Source organism: Camelus dromedarius, chromosome 19 (genome assembly GCF_036321535.1).
Source record: "Camelus dromedarius isolate mCamDro1 chromosome 19, mCamDro1.pat, whole genome shotgun sequence".
Taxonomy (NCBI): Eukaryota; Metazoa; Chordata; class Mammalia; order Artiodactyla; family Camelidae; genus Camelus; species Camelus dromedarius.
Window position 1 is genome coordinate 18355167 of NC_087454.1, and position 13385 is coordinate 18368551.

Genomic DNA, 13385 nt, shown 5'->3' on the forward strand with positions numbered 1-13385 from the left:
CTTTTCAGCTACCGTTTTCCGATGTAGCTTTCCTGGGTGCAATGGGCGACTCACAAACACCAAGAAGACGCCAGGCTGCTGTCTAGGAGACTGGGTCCGCAGAAGCTGTGATTTCAGCTGTGAAGCGGGCTGAGCCCCAGGAAGGCGGCGTGGAGAGAGGTAGGCGGCCCGGCAGCCGGGTGGTGAGGGAGAACGGGGTGGGGATCGCGAGCCAGGCTGCGGGAGAGATCATAGAGAAGCCCAAACCTCCGAAGTTCCTATACAAACCGGAAGTAGAGTCCCAGGGACCGAGATCCTAGGAGACTCGTCCAGGTGTGTACATGTGTGCACGTGTCTGCTCGCGTTCCGGTGCGTTTCCCGCTACTCTCCAGAGAAGAGCCGGCCGTTTTCCGGCTCGGGGTGAAGATTCCGGGCTCCCGAGTGGATTGTAGAGAGGCTGGGGAGTGTGGAGGCGACCCTCTGCTTTCCTTGTCTAGCCCTGGCTGCCAGGTGCGCCCTCACCCCCGGGAGACCTCCAGAGTGAGTGCTGGGTGTTACTACCCAGGCGCGGGAAGAGGGATGGGCTGGGTTCCCCCGGCTTCTGCTGCCCTACGAAGGCTTGTCTCCGCAGCCTTGGCAGCGATTTGTTCCTAAACCGTTTGGCGTGGTTTGTTACTGCTGTTTTATTTTCTAAAGTTCACGAACTTATGTAAGTTCTTGGCTGCCCAGGTAATTGTGTTGTTTACAATACGTTCTTATCCCCCAGGGCCCAGGAGAGTCTTCACCTTGACTCTGTACCCAAAGTCAAGAGAATTTTGTGGTGAGCCATCACAGCCCAAGATGTCTAAAGTTTGGTGTAACTCTTGACTCCTAGGAGCAGGAAGGTTTGCACATAGTGAAACTGGAAACAAAGCACATGCTAATACAAGAAATGCTTTTATGTCTGATGCTTGTTAATTAGCAGGTCAGCACAATCCAGGCTAAGCAATGGAATTTCATTAGGTGGGACCTTGAGAAAAGAGGTCTGAGAAGATTAACAAACATAAAAACACACTTCCAATTTTTTTTAAGACGAGAAATCTTATAATATTTACAGGACAGTATACAATATCCTTGCTTCTGACATTTAAAGCTTATAGTGGGGGCATTAGGCTAAATAAGCACAGGAAATAGAAACTTAACACCTACCTTCTTTCGTTGAAGCCCTCAAAACTTTGGTGGGAACGGGCAAAGTAGGGAGGAGAGAATAAGCCTTTCTTCCACCATTTGAAACAATACCAACAAACAATCTGGAGAAAGGTACACTGACAAGAGTCTAAAGTCTAGCTACCGTGTTCCTTGAGGGGAGAGGGTTCTGGGCATAGGACAGGGGAGATGAAAGCACCCACAAGACTGGCAGAGGAGAGACAAACAGGTTAGCGATGCTGGCCGCGAAGCACCCTACACGGAAGGGAGCAATCATTTTTGTATCTCTTGTTATCAAGCACTCCTCCAATAACACATTTTCAGTTAAGAGATCCTGCCGTGTTCGCAAGAAGCAAGTGTCCGAAACTTTTTTTTTTTATTTCAGAGATCCAGGAATTGGGCTTAGTATTACCTGTCACCGCAGAGCGACCGCTTCCACCGGCCTTACTCCTGAACCGTGGGAACTGAACAAGCGGCACATCGGCCCGGCAGAGTTACCGGGAGATGCTGGGCACGCGGGCGGAGGCGGGTCGCGGCCGAGCTCTCAGGGGGGCGAGACCTCTGGGAGACGCCGGAAGCTGGCCGCGCGCCTGAGCTTCGGATTCCGGAGTCGCGGTCCTGCGCTCCTGCCGGGTGAGTGTCCCGGGGCGTCCAACGCCTGGGTCTTGGGTTCGGCCCTGCGAGGCCCCGGACGTGCGGAGCCGCGTGGAGCAGCCAGCACCGGCCCTGGTTCCGGCGGGGGACGCCCGGTGCCCGGAGAGGCTCGGGGCTGCGCTGCTGGGAGCAGGTGTCTGTCTGTCTCGGAGGCTCCGGGAAGGCCGGCTCCGGGAAGGCCGGCCCCAAGGCCTCCCAGACGGACCTTGTCCCGAGATTGGGGAGCCCCTTCTTGGGAACTGGACTTTGACGCTCTGACGAGACCTGGGCCTCCAAGCGCTGTGGGAATCGGAGTGGGATTTTGCCCTCCATTTTGCCAGATTGACACGAAAACATGAATAATTTTCTGGCTGTGATTCGTAACTTTTCCTCTCCCACGGGTTGGGTCGTTTGTGATCAAGTATGGAAAAACTCTGTGCCAAGTGATAAGTTGAAAATTCTGCTTTAAGCTAGGGGCCACATACACGTATCTAATGCCGAATTTGGAGGAGTCTTCCTCCCTTAGGCGCAAGTCGTCATTCTGCACCGCCCTCCTCGTTCCTGCAGTTATGCAACTTTACTTGTCTCTATAACGCATTATGCGCTCTTCATATTTATTGTGTTTATTGATGCTACAACCGGAATGGACGTTCCATGATAACAGGAATCTCTTTGCTTTGTTCACGAATGCGTTTTAAACACCTAGAACAGTTTCCGTACAAGATAGGCCTCTAAATAAATGTGGGTTTAATGAATGAATAAAATTAGTTACCGTGGTTACAGGTCTTCATTCTTGTGTGGGTTCTTTGAAGTATTTGCTATGTATCTGTTTATCACTTAAAATTCTTATTCCCCAGGGTGCCCTCAAAAACCTCCAGTTGAAATTCTAGCAGAAGGTATGATGGCTGTGGACACAAGAAAGTCTGCTGGCCAGCCATTCCAAGCCCCATGGGGTCAGCAAGGGCCTGTGATGGTGAAAGTGGAGTTGGAGGAGGACCACCCCAGAAATCAGGGTCTCAGCCTTCCAAAGAACCAGCCTCCCACCTGGAAGATCTTCAGGCAGCAGTTTAGACACTTCTGCTACCAGGATTCCCCTGGATCCATCTGGCCCTGAGCCAGCTCCGGGATCTCTGCCATCAGTGTCTCAGGCCAGAGATGCACACCAAGGAACAGATCCTGGAGCTGCTGGTGTTGGAGCAATTCCATCCTGCCCCAGGAGCTCCAGTCCCAGGTGTGGGAACATCATCCAGAGAGCGGGGAGGAGGCAATGACCATGCTGGAAAATCTGGCAAGAAAGAGAAATGTCCACATAGGAGGAGACTAGTCTGATGTTGTTGCGGGGAATCTACGAGCAAAACTTTCTCAAGTGTGGAGGCTGTGAGAGAATAGTGGGGAAACCCAGCATTCAGCAGGGAACTGAGCTTCTTGCTAAGCAAGTCCTGTAAGGAGGGGAAAGGTGAGAAATAGCAGATTCAGGGATAGTGAGTAAAGATACTGAAGGCATTTTATAAGCATCATGGTCCTTACTTTATAGGTCACTCAACATTCACAGCAACAAAGTAGGTGGTATCACACATGGAACTTAAGTTCACAGCAAGGACACATAACCAGTAAGTGAAGTGACAGAAACAAGATTTGATCAAATTTTGTTCTGCTTACCTTCCTAGCAGCTTCTCAGTGCCCTGGGCCCTGGTTTCTCTCTTCTGCCTGACATTGTCTCTGGGAGAATATTTCTTGGGTCCTCCTCCTTAAGATTTAGTCTCTGTTAAACTTGTGAGATCCTTACAGGCTTAATGGTTGCTGCTTGTCTCTAGGTTTCAGCCTGTGCTCTGGAATGGAAAATCCTTTTGCAGACAATGACCCTTCAGACACTAGATGAAGACTCTTCATGTACCTGGGTTCAGCCTCCAGCAATCTAGTTCAAGGGTGAAGGACCTGAGCCCCAGTCATCAGAGGAAAGAGGTGAGGCAAGAATTTCTCCAGGGAATTTGGACCAAAATGAACTCCTCATTGGTTTCTTTATGGAGTGTGACAAGTAATTCATTGTAAAGAGAGTTGTTAAAGGACCTGACAAAGGTGACACTTTAGGTAATAATGATTAAAAGATGATAATTCATCTCAGAACAGCCTTAATATGTTGCTTTTAAATATATGTCATTGAATTTTCTGCAGATCGTCTATAGCAAATGTAACTGTCAAGTATTTTGATGCTGACCTTCTTATTTAGATGGTGATGAGACATTAACATTGTAAAACTGTACTGACTTTTTTGAAAGTTACCTCTTATTATTACCAGAGAAGTATATGTGCATTGAAGAAAGTTAGAAAATACAGAATCACAAAATAAGAAAATAAAGCATGATATTTTATCTCCCAGAGGTTATGATTAATGACTTATTTTTATCTGTATATCTTTTATATATGCACATATGTGCATACACACATACACATGTACATTTTACCAAAAAGGGTTCATTTCTTTTTTTTAATTAATTTTTTGATTGAAGTATAGTTGACTTACAATGTAGTGTTAGTTCCTGGTGTACAGCATAGTGATTCAGTTATACACACTCACACACACACACATATATATATATATTCCATACATACATACATTTTCTTTTTTTTCGTTATAGGTTATTACAAGCTCTTGACTACAGTTCCCTGTGCTATACAGTAGGACTTTTCTGTTTATCTGTTTTACATATGGTAGTTTGTATCTGCTAATAAAAAAGCGTCATTTCTATGTGCTATTTTATGATCTGTTTTGTTCTGTTAATAATCTTCTCTTTTCCTTGTCAGTACATTTTAATGTTATCTAAACTCAATCCAAATTCAAATTGGCCCATTTTTTTCCAAACTGTCTTTAAAGCTGATTTGTGCAAACCAGAATAGAATCCAGGGCTACATAATACATCTGGTTGTTATGCCTTTTGATTCTTTCTTACTTTGAACAGTTTCCTGCTCCCATTTTACCCCCACAGCCCAGACTTTTTGATGAGCCCAGACCAGTTTCCTAACCTTTGGAGTTTTCTGGCTGCTTCCTCACTATCATTTACTTTGCTGCCCATGTACCCTGTATTTCCATAAACTGGAAATTAGATGTAAAGCCTTAAAAGATTCAAGTTCAACATTTTGGCTAGAATTAAGTAATAGTAGGCATTAATACCTGGGTGACCCACTGTTAAATCGCTGGCATAGGATGGTGACAGTGTGATCGTCCATTGAACAGCTAATTTTTTCCCTTGTCATGGTGTAGTGTCACTTTGGCTCCATGAGAATGACCAGTTTCCCATCAACAAAATACAAAATGTTTGAGAATTCTTGAATGAATCAACCATTTTATTTATTAAGGGTTGCAGAATGATTTTATAATGATATGTTATTAACTGGCATTCTTCTTTATAGTAAAGAAATCATCAAATCATCTGTTTGGTCACTTCATACTATGCTGTCACATTTGATGGCTTAGTTTTACTCCTTTATTTAGCAATTTTCAAATTCAGGGACTCATTGAATAGGCACCTTAAATAGTGATATGATTTTTTAGGGCTATTTCTGTGTTAGAATCATTGTGGACTTAGGAATTTTCATTGAGTCAGTGTGTTTTAATCCAGCACAGTTATTACTCTGTTTGTATGTTTGTTTTTGTTGGAGAGGTAATTAGGTTTATTTATTTATTTATTTTAATGGAGGTCCTGGGGATTGAACCCGGGACCTCGTGTGTGCTAAGCATGCACTCTACCACTGAGATATGCCCTCCCTCCCATTTATTTCTCCTTTTAATGCTCAGATTGACACATGTTTGCCCTGTGTGGATGTCTTCCCTCTTGCTCCTGTCTCTTTTTGTCATGACCCTATTAATTTTTAATCCTTGTTTTCTGAACAAAATTAATTGTCCCTGGCTCACCTTATACTTTCCCTATACCCAGATCTGGCATCAACCCTTTCTGAAGGAGCCTTGGTTCCTTTTTATGGAGAATACTATTGAAGTGTAAAATCTGGGTGCTAGGGGTGTTCTTTATCACTAGGGCAATAGTGCTTCTGGGACATTTTATCGGTAGAGCTAGATGTACATTTTTTTTTCCTAAAGAAATAGGAGTTCATATTGATGTATTCAATTCTGCTGTACCACCACAATGTTCCGTCATTTTTCTATATTGTGTTTTGTTTTTGCATTTCTCTTTGCTAATTCCTTCCTTATTTTCTCCTTGTTTATTTATCCCAGGAAGCATACGGGGGAATGAGACACAGAAAGGAGAAAAGCAAATAAAGTATGTCTAAATGAGCAGATTATCTTGGTTAATTAGTTGTCCTTTTTGTTTTTTAACTTTTGAGCTGGATCTATATATCTATTACCGATATAAATATTTGATGCTGTGAATGTTTCATTGAACACTGGTTTAGATGAGTCCCAAATGTTTTGAAATGTAGTGTTTTTGTTATTTTCTAGGAAATCTGAAGTGTATGTTTGTATTTTGCCTTTGAACCAATAGTTTTTTGGAAGTTTTAAAAGTTTTTAGATGGAAGGGCTTGTTTGTTTTCTAATTTTGTTATTGATTTTAGATTTATTGCATTGTGATCGGAGAATGTTTGTGTTATTTACACCTTTTAGAATTTATTGTGGCTTTCCTGTGATCCCCAAAATAGTAAGTTTTCATTAATGGTCACTGCACATGTGCAAAGATGTTCTATTTTCAGGATACAGAAATTAATATACATATTATCTATAAGATTTAATTTAGTGATTTCATTTTGTAAATCTTTTGTATGTTTATTTATTTATTTGTCCATTTGGTGTTTTTTTTCCCCTTAGTGTGTAGGGAAAATGTGCCTTTTTTTTTTTTTTTTTTTTTTTTTTTAATTGTAGGTACTGGGGATTGAACCCAGGACCTTGTGCATACTAAGTGCACACTCTACCACTGAGCTATACCCTTCCCCTCATTTGGTGTTTTTTAGACGGAGAGAACAATTAAAGTCTACTATTTGTTTTGTCTCATTATGTCATCTGTAATTTTTACTCTAGGAAAGTTGCCTCTCTGTTATTTTCTGCATAATTATTCATATCTATTAAATCATCACTGTAAGTTGTATTCTTTATTTTAACATTACAAAGTACTCTGTCTCATTTTGTGGTTTTGGCCTGAATTTCACCTTTTTTCCTGAAATTGAGATCATGATGCCTTCTTTCATTTGCATTTGGTTAATTTACTATTGTTCATCCTTTATTCATAACTTTTTTCAATCATTTTATTTTAGATGTATCTCTTGTATATATAATAGAGTTGGTTTTGCTCTGTGCTCAAATCTAGTTTTTTTCTTTTAATAGATAAATTTTAAGCCATTTGCATTTATTGATATGACTGATAGGGCAGTTATATTTGATCTTAACATAATTTTTGTATGTTTTTTGTTTTACATGTCATATATACACAAATATATAAGTATAAACATATACACACATATACACAACCGTATGTGTTAATGTATAGATGGATATACGTGTACATGCATATGATTTTCAATGTGTGGTTTGTTTTCCCTCCTCTCTTTTTAATTGTTTTAATTCTTATAGTTAGGAAGCTTTGTATTTTTGTAGTAGTGGTATATTAGTTGCCAGTTGCAGCTTAACAAATTACACAAAGTTAGCAACTAAACAACACACGTTTATTATCACATAGTTTCTGTGAGTCAAGAGTTTGGGTATGAGTTAGCGGGGTCTTCCACTTTTGGGTCTCTTAAAAGGTTACAGTCAAGATGTCAGGGATGGGGTCTCATCTGTTGTAACTGGGGTGATCCACTTCCAACCTTTCTTGGATGTTGGCAAGATGCAGTTCTCTGTTGGTTAGACAGAGGGCCTCAGTTCCTTGCTGGCTACTGGCCAGAACCTACCTTCAGTTCTTTGCCACATAGGCTTCTCCATATGGTGGCTTTCTTCATCAGAGCCAGCAAGCCAGCAAGGGAGTGTCAGTAGAGAAAGTCTTATGGAAGGTGGAACTTACAGTCTTATGTAATCATGGAAGTGACATCCTGTCTACTTTCCCACATTCTTGTGGGAACTCAGCCATGCTTTATTCTTTTTTACTCCCGCACTTGTATTATTCCCACTCCTTCTACTTGACTGACATATTTCTCTGAACCTCTGACACTAAATAAAGATATAAGATCCTCTGTTAAATCTAAAATAAAGACTAACCCTTCTAGCTGTCTGTCTCTTAAATTATTTTTGAGTTGCCTTTTCTCCTCTGGTTGTCTGGTCTGTTGTTTCAGATGGTGGTGTGAGGACTGAGAACTTGACATTTGACATGAAGCAGGAACCTTGGGAAGGAACAGAACCATATAGGGAGGGGTCTGGTGGACATCATGAAACTGTGTCTCAGCATGTCAAATATAGAGGAGACCATGAGCCTAGTGGAAGTTTTGAAATGCAGGATGGGGATGCCACAGGTGAAAAAACATATGAATGTGATGAATGTAAAAAAACCTTCACCTGGATAAGAGGCCTTCAGATGCATAGGAGGAGCCACTCTGGGGTGAAACTGTACCTGGATACAGAATGTGCAAAGGCTTTCATCAGACATGCAGAACTTACACAGCATCAGGGGCTTCGTAGCAAGGAAGAGCCTTATAAGTGTAAAAGGTGTGGCAAAGACTTCAGTCAGAAAGCAGGCCTTTTCCAACATCTCAGAATCCACACTGGAGAAAAGTCCCATCAATGTAATAAATGTGGCAGATGTTTTAGTCAGAGGTAGGTCCTTACAAAGCATCAGAGTCTCCAGGCTGGAAGGGAACCGTTTGAATGTGTATACTGTGGGAAAGCCTTCTGCCGCAGTGCAGACCTCGCTGCACACAAGCAGTTCCACAGCAAAGAGAAACCTTATGAATGTGATGAATGTGGGAAAACCTTCAGGCAGCGTTCAAATCTTACCGAGCATCAGCGAATTCACAGTAAAGAAAAACTATGAATGTAAAGTATGTGGGAAAGCCTTCACTCAGTATGCAGGCCTTAACCAACACCGGAGAATCCACACTGGAGAGAAACCTTTTGAATGTCCTGTATGTGGACAAGCCTTTAGCCGCAGCTCAGAACTTATAATACATCACAGAATTCACTCAGGGGAAAAGCCCTATGAATGTGTGGAGTGTGGAAAAACCTTCAGAGTGAACTCAACCCTGATCATACATCAGACAAGCCACACTGAGGAGAAGCCCTATAAATGTGAAGAGTGTGGTGATGCCTTCAGTCAGCACTCAGGCCTTAATAAACACAAGTTAGGAGGGAAGCACGGGAACCCTCCCAAACCAAAAAAGTATACGTGTGATGAGTGTGGGAAGACCTTTACTCAGGTAACTGGCCTGAGGAACCACAGAAGAATCCACACTGGGGATAAGACCTACCAGTGTCCTGAGTGTGGCAAGGCCTTCATGAAGGGAGAGCATCTCATTGAACATCAGGGGATTCACAACAAGGAGAAGCCTTACCAATGTAAAGAGTGTGGCAAAGCCTTCAGTCAGAAGACAGGTCTTAGTCATCATCTTAAAATCCACACAGGAGAGAAACCTTTTGAATGTTCTGAATGTGGGCAAGCCTTCAGCTGTAAGTCAAATCTCAATAAGCATAAGAGAGTCCACTCTGAGGAAAAATCCTATAAATGTGAAGAGTGTGGGAAGGCCTACAGGCAGAGAGCCACGCTGATCCAGCATCAGAGAGGCCACGTTGTGCCAGGCCCCAGCAGCAGGGGGAATGAGGTGGAGCCCACAGTGGAAGCTCAGCCCTGATGAAGCACCAGAGAATCCACTAAAATGACTCCTTGCCCAGATGTTTGGTGACAACTTCAAGTAGAATCCAGAATTCTTTTCTTAACTGAGATAAAATGTTCTGTGAACTTCATTATTTAAAGAACATCAGAGATACCACATTGAAAAGTTGTGACGAAGATCATGTATGCTGGAAAAGTTGAGAATGTAAAAATAAACATCAGCAAGAAGTTTACCTGTGATTACTTCTGTTAAATGCAATGAAATGTCAGTTAATACAATGAAAAAGTACACAGGGGTAGCTGTAAATGTATGTTTTTTTTTTTTTTTTACTGAATTCATAAGCTCTTATGTTTTGCTTTTTAAAGTCATTTTGATTTCTAACTAGCTTTAGCCTAATATTGAAATTGCTTCTCTTAGTGCCGGTTGAGGTCACTGGAACATCCAAGAGCTTGGAATGTGTGAGGTGAGTTGTCTCTGTTTCCCTCCCACCCTGGCTACCTAACCAAGCCTCTGACTGGAAGTGGGTGGCCTGCAGACCCTTCCTGATCCCCACCCCCAGAACTAGCATTTTCTGTTGAATAAAGGATATATTATATTCTAAGTGATGTGGAGAACATAGAGGTTTTGACCTCCAGTAGATCAAAATCTAGTTTGGCCATCACGACTGAAACACAGAGGATACATATCTTTTGTGAACGCAGCTCCTTGAGCTCACAACAGAGAAGGATGTAAAAGAAGAGGGGAAAGCAAGCCTTTCATTCCAGCATTTTCCACCACCTACAAATGATATTGACACAACTGAAACCTCTCTGAGCTTCAGCACTGCATATGTCCCTCAAGTCAATGATGTGAGGGGACTTCTTTGCTAAAGCCAGTAATAGTTTTCAACTACTGGAAAAAGATTTCCTCATTTTTGTACTGTCCACAATATAACAGCTATAGATGTGACACATTTTAAAGTTTAATCTGCATCATTAACATTTTCTTCAACACTTTCTTAAATCTAGACAGCCAGCAAAATAATAAACTGCCCCTCCTTTCCTTTGATTGATGTTTCCATGATGTATATCTTTTTCCGTCCTTTTATTTTCATTTCAACTCAGGAGGAGAAGGAAATTCTATTACATATACCCATATTTTTTGCTTACCATGTTCTGTTTTCCTTCCTGATGCTCTAAGGTTTTTTTTTTAAAGTAGTTTTCTTTCTGTTTAGATAACTTATTATAGCCATTATTTTAGGGTAGCTCTCCTGGTGACAGTCTCTTGATTTTCCTTCACCTGAAATTATCTTGATTTCCCCTTCATTTCTGAAGGATATTTTTGCAGAGTATAGTATTCTGGGTTGACAGTTCTTTTTGTCAGCACCTGAAAAATATTGTGCCACTTCCTTTTGACTTCCATAGATTCTGATGAAAAAAAATTCAGTTACTGTTTTTTTCCCCTACAGATAAGATGTAGTTTTTCTTTGGCTACTTGAAGAATTTTTCTTTGTCTTTAGTTTTTCAAAGTTTAATTAACATGGGTATATGTGTCTTAGTATGGGCTTCTTTGGGTTTATCCTGTTCAGGATTAGCTCAGCTTCTTGAATCTGTAGGTTTATTTCTTTAGTAAATTTATGGCATTTTTAACCATTATTTCTTCTAGTACTTTTTCTTCCCCCCCCCCCCTTTCTAGGACTCTGGTGACATGAACATTAATCTTTCATTATAGTCCCACAGACCCCTGGGGTTCTTTTCATATTTTTTCCCCCTGTCTGTTTTCTTTGTTGTTCAGATTGGGTAATTTCTATTGTTCTGCCTTCCAGTTTACTCATTCTTTTGTCCCTTCCCTTCTGCCACTGAGCCCATCCACTGGGCTTATTTCAGTCATTATATTTCTAATTTCTTAAGAGTCCATTCGGTTCTCTATAGCTCCTATTTCTTTGCTGAACCTTCCTATATTTTCATTTGTTTCAAGCATGTTTGTAATTGTTTGCTCAAGCATTTTTGTCATGACTGGTTTAAAATCTGTTACATAATTCCAACATGCTTGTCATCTTGGTGTTAACATCTGTTGATTGTCTTTTTTTCATTCAGTCTGAGAACTTCCCACTTTTTGGTATGCTGAAGGATTTTTGACTGAATCCGAGATATTTTTGTATTATATTTTGAGACTCTGGATCTTATTCAAACCTTCTGTTTAGGTGAGAGGGTGTATCTCAGTGGTAGAGCGTGTGCTTAGCATGCAGGAGGTCCTGGATTCAATCCCCAGGACCTCCATTTAAAGAAAAAAAAAAAAAACATTCTGTTTAACCTGCCTTTCTTTGACACCACTCTGGCAGGGGAAGAGAGGGCACTACCTCATCACTGCAAGAGGTTGATACCTAACCTCCACTGACACCACCACTGGGCCTCCATTAACACCTCAGGTGGAGAGATCCTGGTTACTTCTGAGTGCTAAGGAGCCCAGTTCCCCACATGGTTTGTGCTGACACCACAGTGAGGGTGACCTTGTTACTGGTGGATGATGGTGAAAGTTCTGACACTTCACTAAGCCTCCTCACACTGGCCCAACAGGGAAGTGTAAGGGTGCCTTATAATTGCCAAGTGGGAGTGGAAGTCCAAGATGTCCCCATGGCCTTCACTGACATCACCTTGATGGGGATATTTAGGCATGCCGTTATAGCTTGGTGAGGGTAGAAGTTTGGTTCTTATCAAAAGTCTGTGTTTGTTAGTTTTCTCTGCTACCTGTTTTCTTATGCCTCAGGAGAGTCACTGATGAGACCTTGTAAAGGGAGCCCTATCCAGAAGGCTGAGAGCAGGAATCTTTGTTTCACTCATTAATATATCTTAGCACTTCAGACAGTACCTGACATGTATTAGCTGCTCCATAAATATTGAATGAATGAAGGAAAAGCTATTCCTGGGTCTAGTGCAGCTGTGAGTTAATTATCAATGGCTGAGGCCAGAGACACACATCAAGGAGCTGATCCTGGAGCTCCAGGTGATTAGTTCCTCGCCACCCTGCCTAAGTTTAAACACATAATCCAGGGAAGAAAGACAAATATTAAGTGATATGTGTGGAATCTAAAAAATAATACAAATGAATCTATATACAAAACAGAAACAGACTTAAGACACAGAAAATAAACTTGGTTCCAAAGGGGAAAGGGAGAGGGGGAAGGATAAATTAGGAGTATGGGGTTAACAGATATAAACTACTATGCACAAAATAGATGAGCAATGAAGATTTACTGTACAGCACAGGGAACCATATTCAATAGCCTATAATGAAAATATATATATTCAGATATATATATATATATCTGAATCACTATGCTATACACCTGACACTAACAATATTGTAAATCAACTATACTTCAATTAAGAAAATAAACATAACCCAATGGAAGTTAGATCTTTGCTGTGGAGAAATCTGGTAGAAAATAGCCTAACCAAGTAAACAACTAATAAGAGGACAAACTGATACCATACGACTCCTAGAATGATTCCTTCACTGAGAAGGACACATTATCACTTCTGTGGTATTCCTGGTAAAAAACAAACAAACAAACAAAAAAACATAACCTAAATCTAATCATGAGGAAACATTAGACAAACCCAAATTTAAAGAAGGGGGTTCAATAGAACAACTGGCCTGTGGTCTTCAAAAATATCAGTGTTATGAAAGACAAAGAATCAATGAAGAATTGTTTTAGATTAAAGGAAATTAAAGAACTAGAACAACTAAGTTCAATGTGTGAGCCTAAGTTGGATTCTAGATTGGAACAAAATGTACAAAAAGACATTATTAGGACAACTGGCATAATCTGAGCATGGACTATCCAT

At 41.2% G+C, this 13385-nt stretch overlaps 1 protein-coding gene across 6 annotated transcripts; it reads left to right on the forward strand.

Moving 5' to 3' along the window:
- The first annotated feature begins 88 nt into the window (after nt 1–88).
- On the forward strand, nt 89–9773 carry LOC105084555 (zinc finger protein 660). Of its 6 annotated transcripts, XM_064476043.1 has the most exons (7): nt 166–519; nt 1550–1797; nt 2655–3253; nt 3332–3407; nt 3612–3759; nt 6026–6071; nt 8068–9773. In XM_064476043.1, the coding sequence occupies exon 7, from the start codon at nt 8377–8379 to the stop codon at nt 9574–9576; it is 1200 nt and encodes a 399-aa protein (XP_064332113.1). In that variant the 5' UTR covers nt 166–519; nt 1550–1797; nt 2655–3253; nt 3332–3407; nt 3612–3759; nt 6026–6071; nt 8068–8376; the 3' UTR covers nt 9577–9773. The 6 variants fall into 6 exon arrangements, with proteins under 6 accessions (XP_064332114.1, XP_064332113.1, XP_064332112.1 ...); XM_064476044.1 differs by lacking the exon at nt 166–519 and adding an exon at nt 89–159 and having other exon boundaries at nt 2655–3407; XM_064476042.1 differs by having other exon boundaries at nt 2655–3407.
- The last annotated feature ends 3612 nt before the right edge of the window (nt 9774–13385 follow it).